The sequence below is a fragment of the Anomalospiza imberbis genome, chromosome 1 (genome assembly GCF_031753505.1).
Source record: "Anomalospiza imberbis isolate Cuckoo-Finch-1a 21T00152 chromosome 1, ASM3175350v1, whole genome shotgun sequence".
Lineage (NCBI taxonomy): Eukaryota > Metazoa > Chordata > Aves > Passeriformes > Viduidae > Anomalospiza > Anomalospiza imberbis.
Window position 1 is genome coordinate 42,955,927 of NC_089681.1, and position 13,868 is coordinate 42,969,794.

Consider the following 13,868-nt stretch of genomic DNA (forward strand, 5'->3'; position numbering starts at 1 on the left):
AATATGCCAAATGGTTGACGCTGTTGACTTTTAATAGTTGGTACTCACCAGCCATAAGGAGGTATGGAGCTAGTATCTCTGGTAAGATATCCTTTCTAACTGTATGCATGATTTTTATGGTGTGTTTTTGAAATTTATTTTCTGCATAGTTTCTTTAGCTGGAGCTATTTGTTGATTTGCAACTTGAAAACAAATTTCTCCTCACCACTCTCCTTTCTTTGGCTTCATGTTGTGTGTGGACACAAATATGGGCTCTAAAAATTAGTCTTGATTTAAAAAGAAGTTATAAAATAATGGCCCGATCTGTATCAGCAGACTTTAAGCAGAATTTTCCATTAAAAAGAAGGGCCAAGATGACTGCAGGATAGCTTTTAAATATAGAATTTACACAGTGTTAGCAAACTAATAGAATATAACCTCAAAGGCCAAATTCAGATTACTTTTATGTCATTACTAATTTGAAATTACTCCATTGACTTTAATGATATCACAGACTTAATGTATGAATTTTCCTGTCCTTTCTTTTATATTTTCCAAATATAAGCAGAGAATGAACTTTCATTCTGAAACCAAATTTTGTTTAGCTTAAATCTTTAGATTCTCCAGGAGGATCTGGTACCTCATGGGTTGCTGCTAGCAGACCAGCAAGGCTTTCTGCAGGTGCAGGGCTGTACTACTGAACCTGATTACAGGATTTAAGGCTTAAAATTATAGACCAGTCAGCTCTGAGGAACAGGCTATGTCCCAGCCCACCTCTTGTTCTGTTGGACATGAATAATAGTAGATAGATACAGTTTATGTTCCTTTTCTTTTTAGATAAATTACTTTGTTTAAGAACAATAGAAAAAACAGATCACAACATAAATAGTACATAGGTCAAAATGTATTGCTTTAAATTATCTTACATTTAAAATAGTTCATTATTTTAGGGCATTTTGTAGCAATTTGAAAATAAGCATCTTTTTTTTTTTTTTTGTGTTTCTCCCCATTTTTGTACCCATCAATAGAAAAAAAAAATATAAAAGTGTTTGTCAAATGTATACTGGTAGCTCTGTAGCCCACTGAACTGCCAGCACATAATGGCAGTAAGTACCACAGAAAGGTGATGCTGAGGGTGAGCTATAATTTATCCCAAGGTACAATGCTGGGGAGTTTTACAGTCCCATTAAATGTACCTTCCAGGCTCAGGAGTGGTATTCAAACCCCGCCACATCCGCCCTGTTCTAACTGCCCACCACATTTTCCTTAACCCCTGTTCAGGTCTGCAGAGCTCTGTCTCCTTCCATTACCCGCAGCCTCTGCCCTGCTGTTTGCAGACCTCCCGATGGAGTCAGAGAGGAGGGATGCTGGTGAATCAGAGAGGGAGTGCTGGAAAATGGTCACAGCAGATGGAACAAAACTGGTTTAGTTGGCAACTCTTAATGCAGGCATTCAGGGGAGTGTTCATGAATAAAGAGAAAAACTCCGTCCTGGAATTAAAAAATGTTAAAGTGCCCATATGTAAGATGCCATCTCCACATGCGTGTGTGAGAGGCAAAGGGACAGGAGAAGCTGAGATTTCTTAGTAACAATGTTGAGTTGGAATTTTCAAAGAAAAATGAGCCAAGGAGAGAAGATTTTTAAAAACGAAGTGTTTTAAGGTTAGAAAATACTGACTTGACTTTAGAAACATGAAATAGGGTGTAGCAGTGTGCAAACAAAACCTAGCACTGATGTATCTATCCCATACATACACATGTAATGAGAGACAGGATGAAAAATTCAGTGCTATCACCTGGGCAAAGGCCAGACTTGCAGCTTAAAAGCCCAAATCTTTCCAGTGATCAGAAATAAAACCCTCACAGTTTGATTTTCATGCTTCTGTAAACCTTTGCTGAGAAGAATGATGTGATAGTGAACTTGTTTCTTCTCTCTTACCCCGAGTCTCTTGTCAGTGAAGCTGCACTGGATTTGGTCATGATGCAAGGACTGCTGCTCAGATGCTCCAGCCCTGATTTTCTTTGGATGCACCGAGTGCTGTTTCTGTGGGTAATAAACTGGAAGGTTAGGGCTAAAATGAGCTGTTAGGCATCAGTACAGCATGATGGGACTTTTTCTGATCTTTTTACAGAGAAACTTTCTTTCTCTATCCTCTGGGGTGATCACCATTGCTATTGTTCAACTCTAGACTGAAAGGAGACAGGATCTGGGGAGACTACACTGAGAGACTGCAGGTAGAGAGGGCTTCCCATGAACATGGGCCTCTGGGGGACAAGGCTAGAGCCAGTGCTGGATGAATGTGGGAGTTAATGATTCAAATTTCATTTTACACTACAAAAATAAATTAAAATTGGCTGACACTGAACTGTGAGTTTGTCTGCTGTCGAAAGGAGGCAACTAGCAGCTGTTTGGTTTGGTCTGAAGGAAGCTATTTGGGTCCCAGTCTTCCCCAGTTATGCAGGATACACCTGTTGAGAGTTTGCTGGTAAAAGAGGAACAAAATAAGCAGAGCGTATAAATGAGGTAGATGTGGAGAAAGATCATGAGACAGTGTGGCAGGAAACACACTCTCCAGGAGGGAGAATCATACCAGATTCTGCAGCCTCCCATGCATTGCAGAGCATCACAGGCATCTTGTGTTCCTTGTTGAGTAGGTTGACTGGTCAACACAGTTGCCAAAATTAGTAGAGCTTTACAGGATGTAAAAGATGTTTTTGTCTTGTCTGTGTCATCTTAAACCTGCCAGAAGCCTCTCTGACTTTAGAAAATTCAGGCAGTGTTGGTGCAATGAGAGTTGTTTCCGTTGTTCTGCAAGAGCGTTGAAAGTGATCCCACAGCTTGCTTAAGTTACTCTTTTGTTCTCTTTAAATAGATGAGTCTCAAAATTTTACAATTCCACTAGCAAGGTATTTTTAAATGGTTTATGAACATACAATATCCAGGCACTGACAATATACAGGAAAGAAATGCCATAGGTTATGGCATTGAGCATGTTTTCAGATGCACATGGATTTTCTTAGTGATGATCAACTTCGTCACAGACAGTTGTACAAGCTTCTAACTGCTTATTCAATAACTCTGCAAGCTGCAAAACTTGACAGTTACTGTGTGCATTTGCTGGCATTACTGCCTAGTTGTTGAAATTCAAATGGGGTGTTCAAAACATTTCCTTGTATATGTGGATACTCTTCAACTTAAGGGGCTATCTGTAGCCAACAGTTTACTTAATAAAACTGATCTATGTTAGACTCAACCTCAAGTAGGGACTTTTTTTCAGAAACAAATATTCTATATAGACTTGGAAGGACAATGTTTATCAAATGACCTACTTCTGCCTAGGATGAAACCCATGTAACCTTTTTTACTTGAGAGCTTGTAATTAAACTCCTTTGGGAAAAGGGAGGTTTTATGTATTATATTGATAGTAAGGTCTGTGTGCCTGAAGCTTTTGTACATTTTGTTACCCCAGGGATTTTAATATAAGACATGGATGCTACGACATTTTGACTGTACTTAGAGAAAATTTACGTGGTGAGATTACTTGCACTTAAATGACTTATGACTCTTACTCACTGTAAAGCTTTTAAATGAATATGACTTGTGATTGCTCTTTTTTTTGCCTCTGGACTTACCAGGTGGAGTTTGTAGAAAACTTTTGTTCAAGGCAGATCCAGAGCTGAAGTAGCTGCCACTAAATCATGACCTATCTGTAGGGTAAAGCAGCATTGTGCTGGTATATGGGAAATCACATTTAGGAATGGACTTTCACTACCCTGAGCTGATAGAAGATGAGTAACAGGCAAATCATTATACAGGTAGTTAGATACAATAAGAGAAAAACAGTTAAGGTATGGCCAGAGGTTTCAGTGGACAGGAAAGATGAGGACTATAAACATTTCACAAAATTTATTTTTCAGTGTGTATCTTTTCTGATGTGGGTGATAAAGAAGTATCTATCCTGGGTTTACATTTTTCAGGTGATAAAATTGAAGAATGGTCAGAAATAGAGAAATAAAAAAGAGGGGATATTAAATTGCAGCGCATCACTGGGACTTGCACAAATTCAAAACCACTACAGAACTTAAGAATGAAGCAACTAAAATACTACTAAAATATACTCTTTGCCACTATATATGACAATGATACAGCAGTATGGACAAGAATGTACTAGAAAGGGAAAAAACAGGGTAGTAAAAACAGCTCATAGAAATAACAGACTAGTGGCCCTATGTCAACACTAAGGAAAAAAAGTCAGTAAGAGTCATTAAAAATTATCTTAAGCATAAATATGAACTGGAGCTGGTTGGTGGAACTCATTTGGATTTTGTGGCAGTTAATGATATTCTTCTAACTTGTTGTGTTCAAGAATCTTTCAGAATTTTTCAGATGAAAATTTTGCTTCTTGCTTCCTTCTGAAATCAAACCCATTTGATAGAGACTTTAATAAAGCATGGTTGCAACTTTGGCTGTGATGACAAATTACAACTGATGAAGAACTAGGAAACCATAGCAAGAATTTGAGAGCTATGCAATGCACTCCAGTGTGCATATGTACACTTACACACACACACCTATATATATGTGTGTGAATATATATATATATGTGTATATATATGTATGTGTATACGTATATACACCTAAAACTCAGTGAAGTGAAGGATTTTCAACACTGGATGAAAATGCAAATTAATTAAGTCAAAGAAGAATTGGGAGGTAAAGTAGAAATATTGCAACACAGGGAGAAAAAAAGGGAGAAATCATGGCAGAGGTAGAATTCCCTAGAGACTGTTGCCAGATAATTTACATTTTATGCCATCATGATATTAGCTTTTGGAGAGGAAAGGAAGAATTCAAGCTTTTCAATCACATCTAAAATAGACGGAATTAGTGTAATATCTCAAGGGAAATATTTAGGAATTGTTTCAAACAAATCAATAAGTGTATCCAAAATGAGCACAGCACATATAACAAAAATCGGCATTTAGGAAAAGTATAGAGAATAACATTGAAAACTTATTATTCTCATACATTAAATGGTATGTCCTTGCCTTTAATAGCATGCTTAGTGTATTTATCTCATCTCTAAAAGGTTGCAAGAGATGAAGGTAACCAAGCTTATCAAAGAAAAAGGGTACTTACATGAGAAGTAGTTTAAATGGTTTTATCACCCAAAAAGATAAACATTAAGAGAAAAAATGCTCAGCAGAAAACAGACATGTAAGAGGTAGAAAGAAAGTGAGAGAAATAGTGTGGTGTAAATACTGGTGAACAGCAGAGAAAATTCAGTTGCTACCCTTTTAAATTCTATTTCATGTCCCAAGGCTCTTTTGACAACCATCTCAGAAGGTAAATTCAAAGCTAGGCCATTTTTATAAACCAAAGTGTTGGAAATGGAAAGTCTGCACTGCTGTCCCTAGAGAAACCCTGAGTAATCCAAAATTTTGTCCAAGGATTTTACAGGAGCTCTGTGGCTCTCATAAGGATGTAGCATGCTCTTTATGTCAGTTCAGCTTTGCAGCCTGGAGCAGAAATGAGGACAAGGTCATGTTCATGCCCTTCCTTCTCTGTGCCATCAGGAGTGAGGGCATTGGTGTGATGGCATGAACTTGCTGCCTAGCTCTCACCTGGTGTCTTGCAGCATCTCCCCAGGTGTTGTCCCATAGAGCCTTTATCGGGGTGAGTCATGTTCCAGCCCATCCATTAACACAAGGAAAGATTGGTGGGGCATCTTGAAATCCCAGCATCCTCCCATCCCCTTCCACTTTGTACTGAATTTTAACACTGCTGGTGGTCTCAGCCTTTGTGCTCTTGTTTCATTAATAGCTTAATAATTTTTAGGTATGTCTTCTTAGGTTGGCTAATGCTATAGCAGTGGAAAATAAAACGGTCATTATTGCACAAGGCACAGTATTTTGGTTAGGAATTTGTTTATTTACTAATTACTGAGTTCTGAAACGTCTTTTGCAGACTGGTGCTAGATGGTTCATTGCTTATTTGGGCTGTAGCAGTTTCTGTGGCTCATTGCTGAGGTGATATCACTAGTCTGGAGGAAGGAGGGAGACAATCAAGTTTCTTAGGTCCAGCACTACCCTCTGTGAACCAGTGCATGAGATTATTGTGGTTTACACAGAAAGTTTGCAGTGAACTACCTCTGGTTTACAATTTACTGCACTTGTGGTGAGAAGGAATGTGCTGCTTTCACCTCTGTATTTTTGTCTACCTGTGTCAGCTTTTTGAGTGTATGTATTTCTCGAGACTATTAGCAAACCCTTATTGTGGTGGGAAGAAAAGAAAAAAGAGCAGAATTGTTAGAGGATTAATGACAAATATGAGAGGAATTAGTTCATTCAAATGATGACAATTTCTGAAAGACTTTGCTTTTTACCAATGGGACCAGGAAGTATGGCATATATATAATTAGATAACTAGTCCCATTGTATTTCTCAAGAAATGGCATTGGAAAAGAAAAAAGAATGTAGCTCCTTCCTTCCTCCTTTAATCTAGACATAGTCATAGCTTTTTTTGGTGACATCTTTTGATAACCTTTATCTTTTTATATTCTGAGAGTTCAGTAAAGCCCCCGGCTATGGTTGCTGTAATACTTAAGTATTTAATTTGTACTGAGCAAACAGTCAGCATTCTTTAATGAGTGCTATATTTGAATGCCAGCCATCTATCTAAAATCTGTAGTTTAGGCAGATCTCATCTATTTATCCTTTTTTGTTTCAGTTTGGGCTGATCCAACAATGAAATGGGGTAAAAAATTCTGTATGAATGCAGCAGCAAAAACCAGAATTCTCAAAAGGACGTTTATTGTAAACTTCTTGCACATTGACCCTGTGTTTTTTTGGAAAACTTACTCAAATCCTCTACCACATCTTACTAATGTAGAAGGCCTCATTATCATTGTTTTGGTGTAACTGAGAGTTGAATTGAGCATATAGGGAGCTTTCAAACAGTTAAATTTGCATCTAAGCAAATTATAAAGCAATATAAATAAAGCTAGCTTTGGAAGTGAATAAAGCTAGTTAAAATAAGACTAATTTCTTCTTTTTTATTTGCCCCTTTTTATAGAAAATTTCAGTATTTCTCTTCATCCCAATTTTGGCAAGGTACATCAGACTTCTAGAAAACTGTGGAACTGAAAATACTGTTTACCTGTATTCCTAATTGAATCTCACATTTTGAACTGGAAGCCAAAGGACTGCTTTCAAAAGCTGAGTACAAAAAAGCATTTCTAAATAGCAGAAAGCAGGTCAAATTTTATTAATAAGTAGAACATTTCAATTAATAGAATTGTAATGAACTATGTATTTTTTCTGTTACTTATCATTGAACTTTAATGAATTTATAGGTAATTACAAGATCTCTTTTTTAATAAATTTAATTTTAATGGATGTAAAGTCAGGAAAATTTTCACATATACAGACTTCAAAACATTCAAGAAATTTGCATTATCATTCTTGCTGTAATTCAAAAGCAGGCAAATAAGTAAAGTACAATACAGATGATTAAGTGATAATATTTTAAAGTAAATTAGTATTTTGCCTAATAGAGCCAAAGAGTGAACCAACAGAACTACAATAAAGCTGAAAAACTGTAGCTGAAGGAAGTTGGAAGGAGTTAAGCCAGTGACATTTGTGAGGCTTTGAAGGACCCGTCCTGTCATCTTAAATCATGGTGGGTGAAATCCCCTCCTGGGATAGGACCAGCAGAAGGTCTGTGAATAATTAAAAAAAAAAAATTTGGCACAAAGGCTATGCCCTTGTTTTGAAGACATAATGCAGCCCCTGGCTGATGCTTGGGCTTTGCAATGGTCAGTGCCCGAGGGAGGAGTCCACCCACAAACCACCGCCCTGGGCACTCAATGCCCCCATCAGTCGGTGTTGGTTGACTGGGTAGCAGTGACTGAACTCTCAATGGGATACATTTAGATAATTTTTTTTTCTATTTGTGAAGAATAATTTATATGTCAGCGTTATCTGGTTTTGCCTAGGTAAATTCCAATGTGCTAGGGACCGGTGCTCAGCAAGCATATAGAGAAGTTTATAAAATGTATAAAAATATCTAGAAAGGTTTAGTAACAGCAAGGCCGAATTCAACTCTAAAATAACAACAGGGGCACCCTGCTCCCACCTCTTTGGTTATAATCTTCTGCAACATCAGAGTGCACTCAATGCAATGCACTGTGCAGACAGCTCTCTGTTGTACCAATCCCCATGTTCTGATTGCTCAAGGAGGAATAAACCAAACTAGAGAATCAGCTTGATTTCAATCCTTTAAGCCATACATATATTTAAGTCAAATAAAAGAGCATCTCTCACCAAGTAAACACACACAACACATATATTCACCCTCAATTACACTGTTGAGGTTGTTTGTTTATTTGTTTTAAAATAATCTCCCTTTTCCATGGCTATTGCATTAGGATATCTGCTATGAGGAGAATTCAGATCTCTTTCTCTTTTTCCTGTTTCTTTGAACTATATTTGCATTAGAGCAATCCTGCTTCTAATAAGAGTGGAAGGAAAGTGAGATGAGAGAACAAATGGAGTGAAGTGTTAAAGCCAATGAAGTAAAAACAAACTTTGGCTTAACAGCTTCCTATGAGCTGATCCTTAAAGCAAGAAAGTCAGCCTGAGAAGAGATGGAGGCTACGGAAAGTAAAATAAGCCTAGAGAACACATATTACACATTTCACAGTAATAATAATAATAATAATAAAGCTAATGAAATAAAGTAGGTAAAAGAAGACAGATGCTTTCTGTTAACTGGGTAATAAAACTACTTCTGATCTTCAAAAGTAGTATTGAAGCAGCTAGGCATACCTGTCAGCTACCTAAAAGCACAGAACAACCTTAAGATATTAACAGCATAATAAAACTGCCTGGAAAATGTGTGGAAGATGAAACAACTTTTTTTTTTTTTTTTTTGGGGGGCGGGGGGGAAGCACAGGGGGAAGCATTTTTTCAAGGAAATCTGATATCAGCAGAATTTTGGATAAATGTCTATTCCCAACCATTTATCCATTTATTACAAATTGGAGTCTATTAGTCAACAGTTAGTTCAATGAGTATCACAGCATGATGTAGCAAAAAGTAGCTAAGCAGAATGTTGCTGGACACTAAAAAGCTTTTAGTTACACAAATATGCAATCAGTTAATGTAGGTGCTAGATACACCTAGCACTTTGAATTTGGACATGTTTACCATTGTGCCATAGCCTCAATATCTACCTGATGCCTGCAGCGTGTTCTCCTCAATCTTTGTCATTTGTCTTTTCTGCTGCAGATTATTATTTACTAATAGGCAGAGAACATTTTTTCTCCCCCTATGCTTCCTTTATTTCCAGACCTCAAGGCCTGCTGTTTCTCATTTTGAATTCCAATCCAATGGCAGGTGCCAAGATTCAGATGTATGTTATCTATGGGCAGGAGGATCAGCCCGTTTATGTGGCATCAGCTGAACTGAACCACTCCCTGTGCTGGCTGCATTTTAATATTTTTAATCTTCCTTTGGAAGGCATGCTATTTTGGTGAGAAACCAAATGCATTCAAAGCTGCACACAACAGGAGATCTACAAATGGGTTTCTAAATCTAGGCTTCTGTAAAATTAAAAAGCCAAACCAAAACAAAAAAACACTTAAACACACATAACTGGAGAATCTACTATGTCCAGTCCACCCACAACCATCTGGAACACTAAGTTATCTGTAGGATTTATCCAAACAAAACTTTGGACAAAACATGAGCAGAAATGAGGTGAAGAAGTTGAGCTGAAGTAATTTTTACATAAATCTTTTAAAATGTCCAAGGCAAAGAAGGCCAATTTTAAGAATTGCTGAATGATATTAACATAATAATGTGAAATAGACCATTTGAAAGGCAAAAAGCTGTTCCCACTGAAGTCAATAGCAAAATCTCACTGACTACAATAGTAGTGGGATTGGTCTGCTAAGTAGCAAACCATGCTTTAAAAAAATCAATACTTCAATTTTACAAGATAATATGGCTAACAGTATAGTTGCCTATTATCAGACCCCATAGTCTGTGGATTTCATCTCTCTAATAATGGTAAGGTTTAGCACCTATCTTATGATTCATTGAGAGGGAAGACATAAGCCATTTCAAAGCATTTCCCCTGCCCCAGCCGAGAAAGCTCTCCAGAGGCAGGACGCGCTGCACTGAGCGTGCCTCCATCAGCGCTGTGCAGCGAGGATTACTCTGAAATGAATGGCTGCCTCTCTCGGAAAGAAAAAATAGCATTAATCGCTGTGGATCTCGGGGTAGCGTTTGATGCCCAGGGCTTCCATTCCAGCCCTTCGTACGTGCCAACCATAGACAGAGATGCCCTGAAATGGGGCAGGTTTTCGTCTCATACCCCACCGATTAAAAAAAAAAAAAAGAAGAAAAAAAAAAAAAAAAAGAAAAAAAAAAAAAAGAAGAAAAAAAAGAAGAAGAAAATAACAGGAGACCTTTTTATTTTGTATTTTCCTTTTCACGTTTCAAGCATTGCCGCGTTGTGATTCCAAAATAGTGCTCTATCCCATACGTTCATCTTTACGCCGAGGCTATACATAGATCTTAGCCGATCTAGAGATAGACTTAGGGGAAGGGAGTTGAATTTTCCCCCTCCGGCCGCACCAGGGCAGCCAGACCGCTGTGCGTTTATTCCCCGGAGTCCCCACCGGGGGTTGCCAGGGTCCCTCGGCCGCGGGGCTCGCCGCACGCCCCCGCCCGCGTGTGCCGGCAGCGGGGTGTCCCCCCGCGCCCCGGCTGCGGCGGAGGCGCGGTGACCGTGACTCCATCGGACATAATGAGCGCGGCGGCTCGGCAGACACGTCCCTCACCCCTCCCCCTGCAGCCATATGGTGCCGTAAACAGCCGTGCGGGGACGGGGTTTTGTTGTTGTTGTGTGCGTGTCCCCCGCCCCTTTTCCCCGCGGGTGTCCCCGGGGTGCCGCCGGGGCTCCCCAGCGCCTCTCCCCGGGCGCACTTCGCCGGGGACGGGCTGGGGAACGGGGGCGGCTGCGGAAGGACCATCTGCCGGGCCACCCCTCGGGGACCCGCGTCCGGGGGTCCCCCCGGGGAAAGCAGCGCGGCGGGGACGCCAGCTGGGTGCGGGGGCTGCCCCGAGAGGGGGCACAGCCTTCGCCCCTCTCCCAGCCCGGTGCCGGCTCCATTAATTGATTCAGGGCTCGGGCTGGCATTGAGGGCACGGGGGAGGGGGAGCGGGGAGAGGGTGCGGCTGTGCCGCCATCGCCTCCCCCCGCCTGTTCCTATGGAAACAGTGCAATACCTCCGGGACACACACTCACACACACACACCCGCTCCTCGCTCCCACTCGCGGGCGGGGGGGCCCGGCCGGGCCCGGCCACCGCGCCCTCGGCAGCGCCGTTCCCATGGCGACGGGCTGCGGCAGCACCTGTGCGGCCACCGCCGCCCCCTCGGCCCGCTCCCCCCGCGCCTGCCGCATCCCGGGCGGAGAGGCTGTGCCAGCCCTCCAGGGAAAGGGCTGCGTGGGGCTGGGGCGGGGAGGGGGGGGAATTTGTGCCGCCTCGGTGGGCACGGACAGCCCCTGCGCAGCCATCAGCCTGCACCCAGTGCGGGCAGGGAATACTGTGAGGTACAATAAAACATCGTCTCCAGTGTATTTCCGTGAATGCTCTCTGCCTGCCCGGTGTAGTGGTTGCTGCAGGCACGGGGAGAATTACGCTGGAGATGGACGGGTGATAGAATCATAGAATATTAAGGGCTGGAAGGGAACCTAAAGATCATCTACTCCAAACACCCCCTGCTATGAACAGGGACCCTTCCCACCAGACCAGGTTGCTCAAGGCCTTATCCAGGCTGGCCTTGAAAACTGCCAGGGTTGGTGCATCCACAAACTCCCTGGGCAACCTGTTCCCTTGTCTCACCACCCTCACAGTAAAGAATTTCTTGCTAACGCCTAACCTAAATTTCCCCTCTTTCAATCTGTACCCATTGCTCTTTGTCCTGTCACTATGATTCCTAGTGAAGAGTCCCTCTCCAGCTTCCCTGTAGGCCCCCTTCAGATACTGTGAGGTCTCCATGCAGCCTTCTGTTCTCCAGGCTGAGCAGCCCCAACTTTCTCAGCCTGCCTTTGTAGGGGAGGTGCTCCAGTCCTCTAACCAGCTTCGTGGCCCTCCTCTGGATTTGCTGGTGATGCCCTCCTCTGTTCTGAGGAGCTGTGTGGGCAGCCATGGATGGTTTCAGCGCCAGCCAGCCCTGTTCCCGTGTTGCTGTGGATGGGTGCTGGTGTATGTATGCAGTGATACAGCTGGTACTTATTGCATCAGGGCTGTCCTGCACAGCTGCAGGGCACTTGCACCATGGCTGTGTAGCCTGCAGACAGCACAGGCCTTGGGAACTATGAGCTTGATTAAAGGAAGCCCTTGACTTTGGAAACAAGCCCCAAATCTAAGAAAATTCACCATGATGTCACACAAGACCCTGCTGACAGGGCTGTGCAGCATCACAGCAGCTACAAATTCTTGCTGTAAATAGTGATGTGTCATGCTTGGTGTGACTTGAGGTGCAGGGAATGGAAATAAAACCTTGTGCCATTGTCACTGATGGTGTTCACTGTTGCTTTCTGCTTTTGCCAGAACCCAGCACTTGAGACATGTCTTGCTACCAGCCCTAGTGCTTTTTTTCCACGTGCAGGTAGCTGTATGTTATGTACTATAGTATATAGTTACAGCTGTTGCTGAAAATAGTGTTGCTCCATTTTTGGCCCTCGAGGTATTACACTGGCTATTACAGGCAATAAAAACATTTGCATATGGTTGTGATAGGAAAACATGGACTTGGGCCCCTGATAGGCAAATATTATGATATATTTTGAAGCCGGGTCTGTTCCTCTGAGGAAGACCTGTGGGTGCCTTCTGCCACGTAGCTGATGGGGCAGCCCAGAAACTGGGGAGAGTGGGTAGATAGGAGGAATGTCTTTATCTCCAAGTACTAGAAGAGGTTTCTCTTTTAGCCATAACAAGAAAAAACTGTTTTTTATCAGCTTCATTAAATGCTAGATTGTGTGGCATAGAATACAGCTGGAGGACTCCTTTTGTATTTAAGAGAGTGCTTCTGAGACCTAAAAAGTTAGTAAAATTTCTGACCAATAGTAATATCACACATGAAAATAAAATTTTAATTACTTTATGAAAAACTAATCACAAAAATTTATCTGTATCCTAAAGATGTCAATGTCAAAAAAGATCAGGAAATTTTCTTTTTCATTATAGATATTAAGGTAGCTCAAAAATGGAGTCTTATCAACTGTTACTATTTCATTGTGGGTCCCATGGTGTTTGCAATTTTTTCTTTAAAAACCCCATCTCCAGTCAAATGCTCGTGAAAATTCTACTTTTGTGTTAAAACAACCCCCATACAAAAATCCTTCAGCAATCCCCACAGCGGTATAGAAAAGATTGTCTTAGCAACAACTCCCTTTCAGTTCTCAAAATCTCTCAAGGACCATGGACATTTTATTATCAGCCTTTTGATTGATGAGTATATAAAGTGTGGGAAGTTAGTGTGGTTCTAGAGACTGTTGATTTATTAATGAATAAATGGTCTTGCAGGCTCATGTTTGAGAACTTCCACTTTAAACTCTGCAAATGTCCTAAGTGGACCCTGTAGACTTAGAAACCAGGAAATAAAAATACCCATTTTTTTTTTCCTAAATTGTAAGATTTTTCAGGGCAATTTAGTGATTTTCCATACCCTATTTCACTAATTCAAATATCAGTTGAGTAATTATCCTTAAAACAAAGTGAGAGAATGAAGGATATAATTTGAGCAGAATCCTTTCAACATAATGCTTAGTAAGCTCTTTGAAAAAAATTCAGAAGGTGCTCAAAATAACAA

The 13,868-nt window shown here is 41.0% G+C and overlaps 1 protein-coding gene and 1 long non-coding RNA gene across 9 annotated transcripts in view; one reads left to right on the forward strand and one right to left on the reverse strand.

Annotated features, from left to right (window-relative positions):
• NOL4 (nucleolar protein 4) overlaps positions 1 to 13,868 on the forward strand; it is a 189,125-nt gene that overhangs the window by 4,268 nt on the left and 170,989 nt on the right. For 2 of the 7 annotated variants that reach the window (XM_068189508.1, XM_068189533.1), the window contains exon 1: positions 11,572 to 11,604. The exons of 4 other annotated variants lie outside the window; for them this stretch is intronic. Coding sequence is in view for 1 of the 3 variants with exons in the window: in XM_068189549.1 (XP_068045650.1) it covers positions 10,847 to 10,849 (3 nt within the window). In the remaining 2 variants the exon portion in view is untranslated. Of the gene's footprint in view, positions 1 to 10,825; positions 10,850 to 11,571; positions 11,605 to 13,868 lie in introns of those variants that run through there. One more of the 7 variants, XM_068189549.1, reaches the window with a different exon arrangement.
• Positions 5,897 to 11,359, reverse strand: LOC137473713 (uncharacterized). Of its 2 annotated transcripts, XR_010998954.1 has the most exons (4): positions 11,306 to 11,359; positions 8,116 to 8,203; positions 7,138 to 7,216; positions 5,897 to 6,022 (listed from the first exon to the last, which is right to left on the reverse strand). It is a non-coding gene; the product is annotated as an uncharacterized lncRNA (long non-coding RNA). The 2 variants fall into 2 exon arrangements; XR_010998953.1 differs by lacking the exon at positions 11,306 to 11,359 and having other exon boundaries at positions 8,116 to 8,867.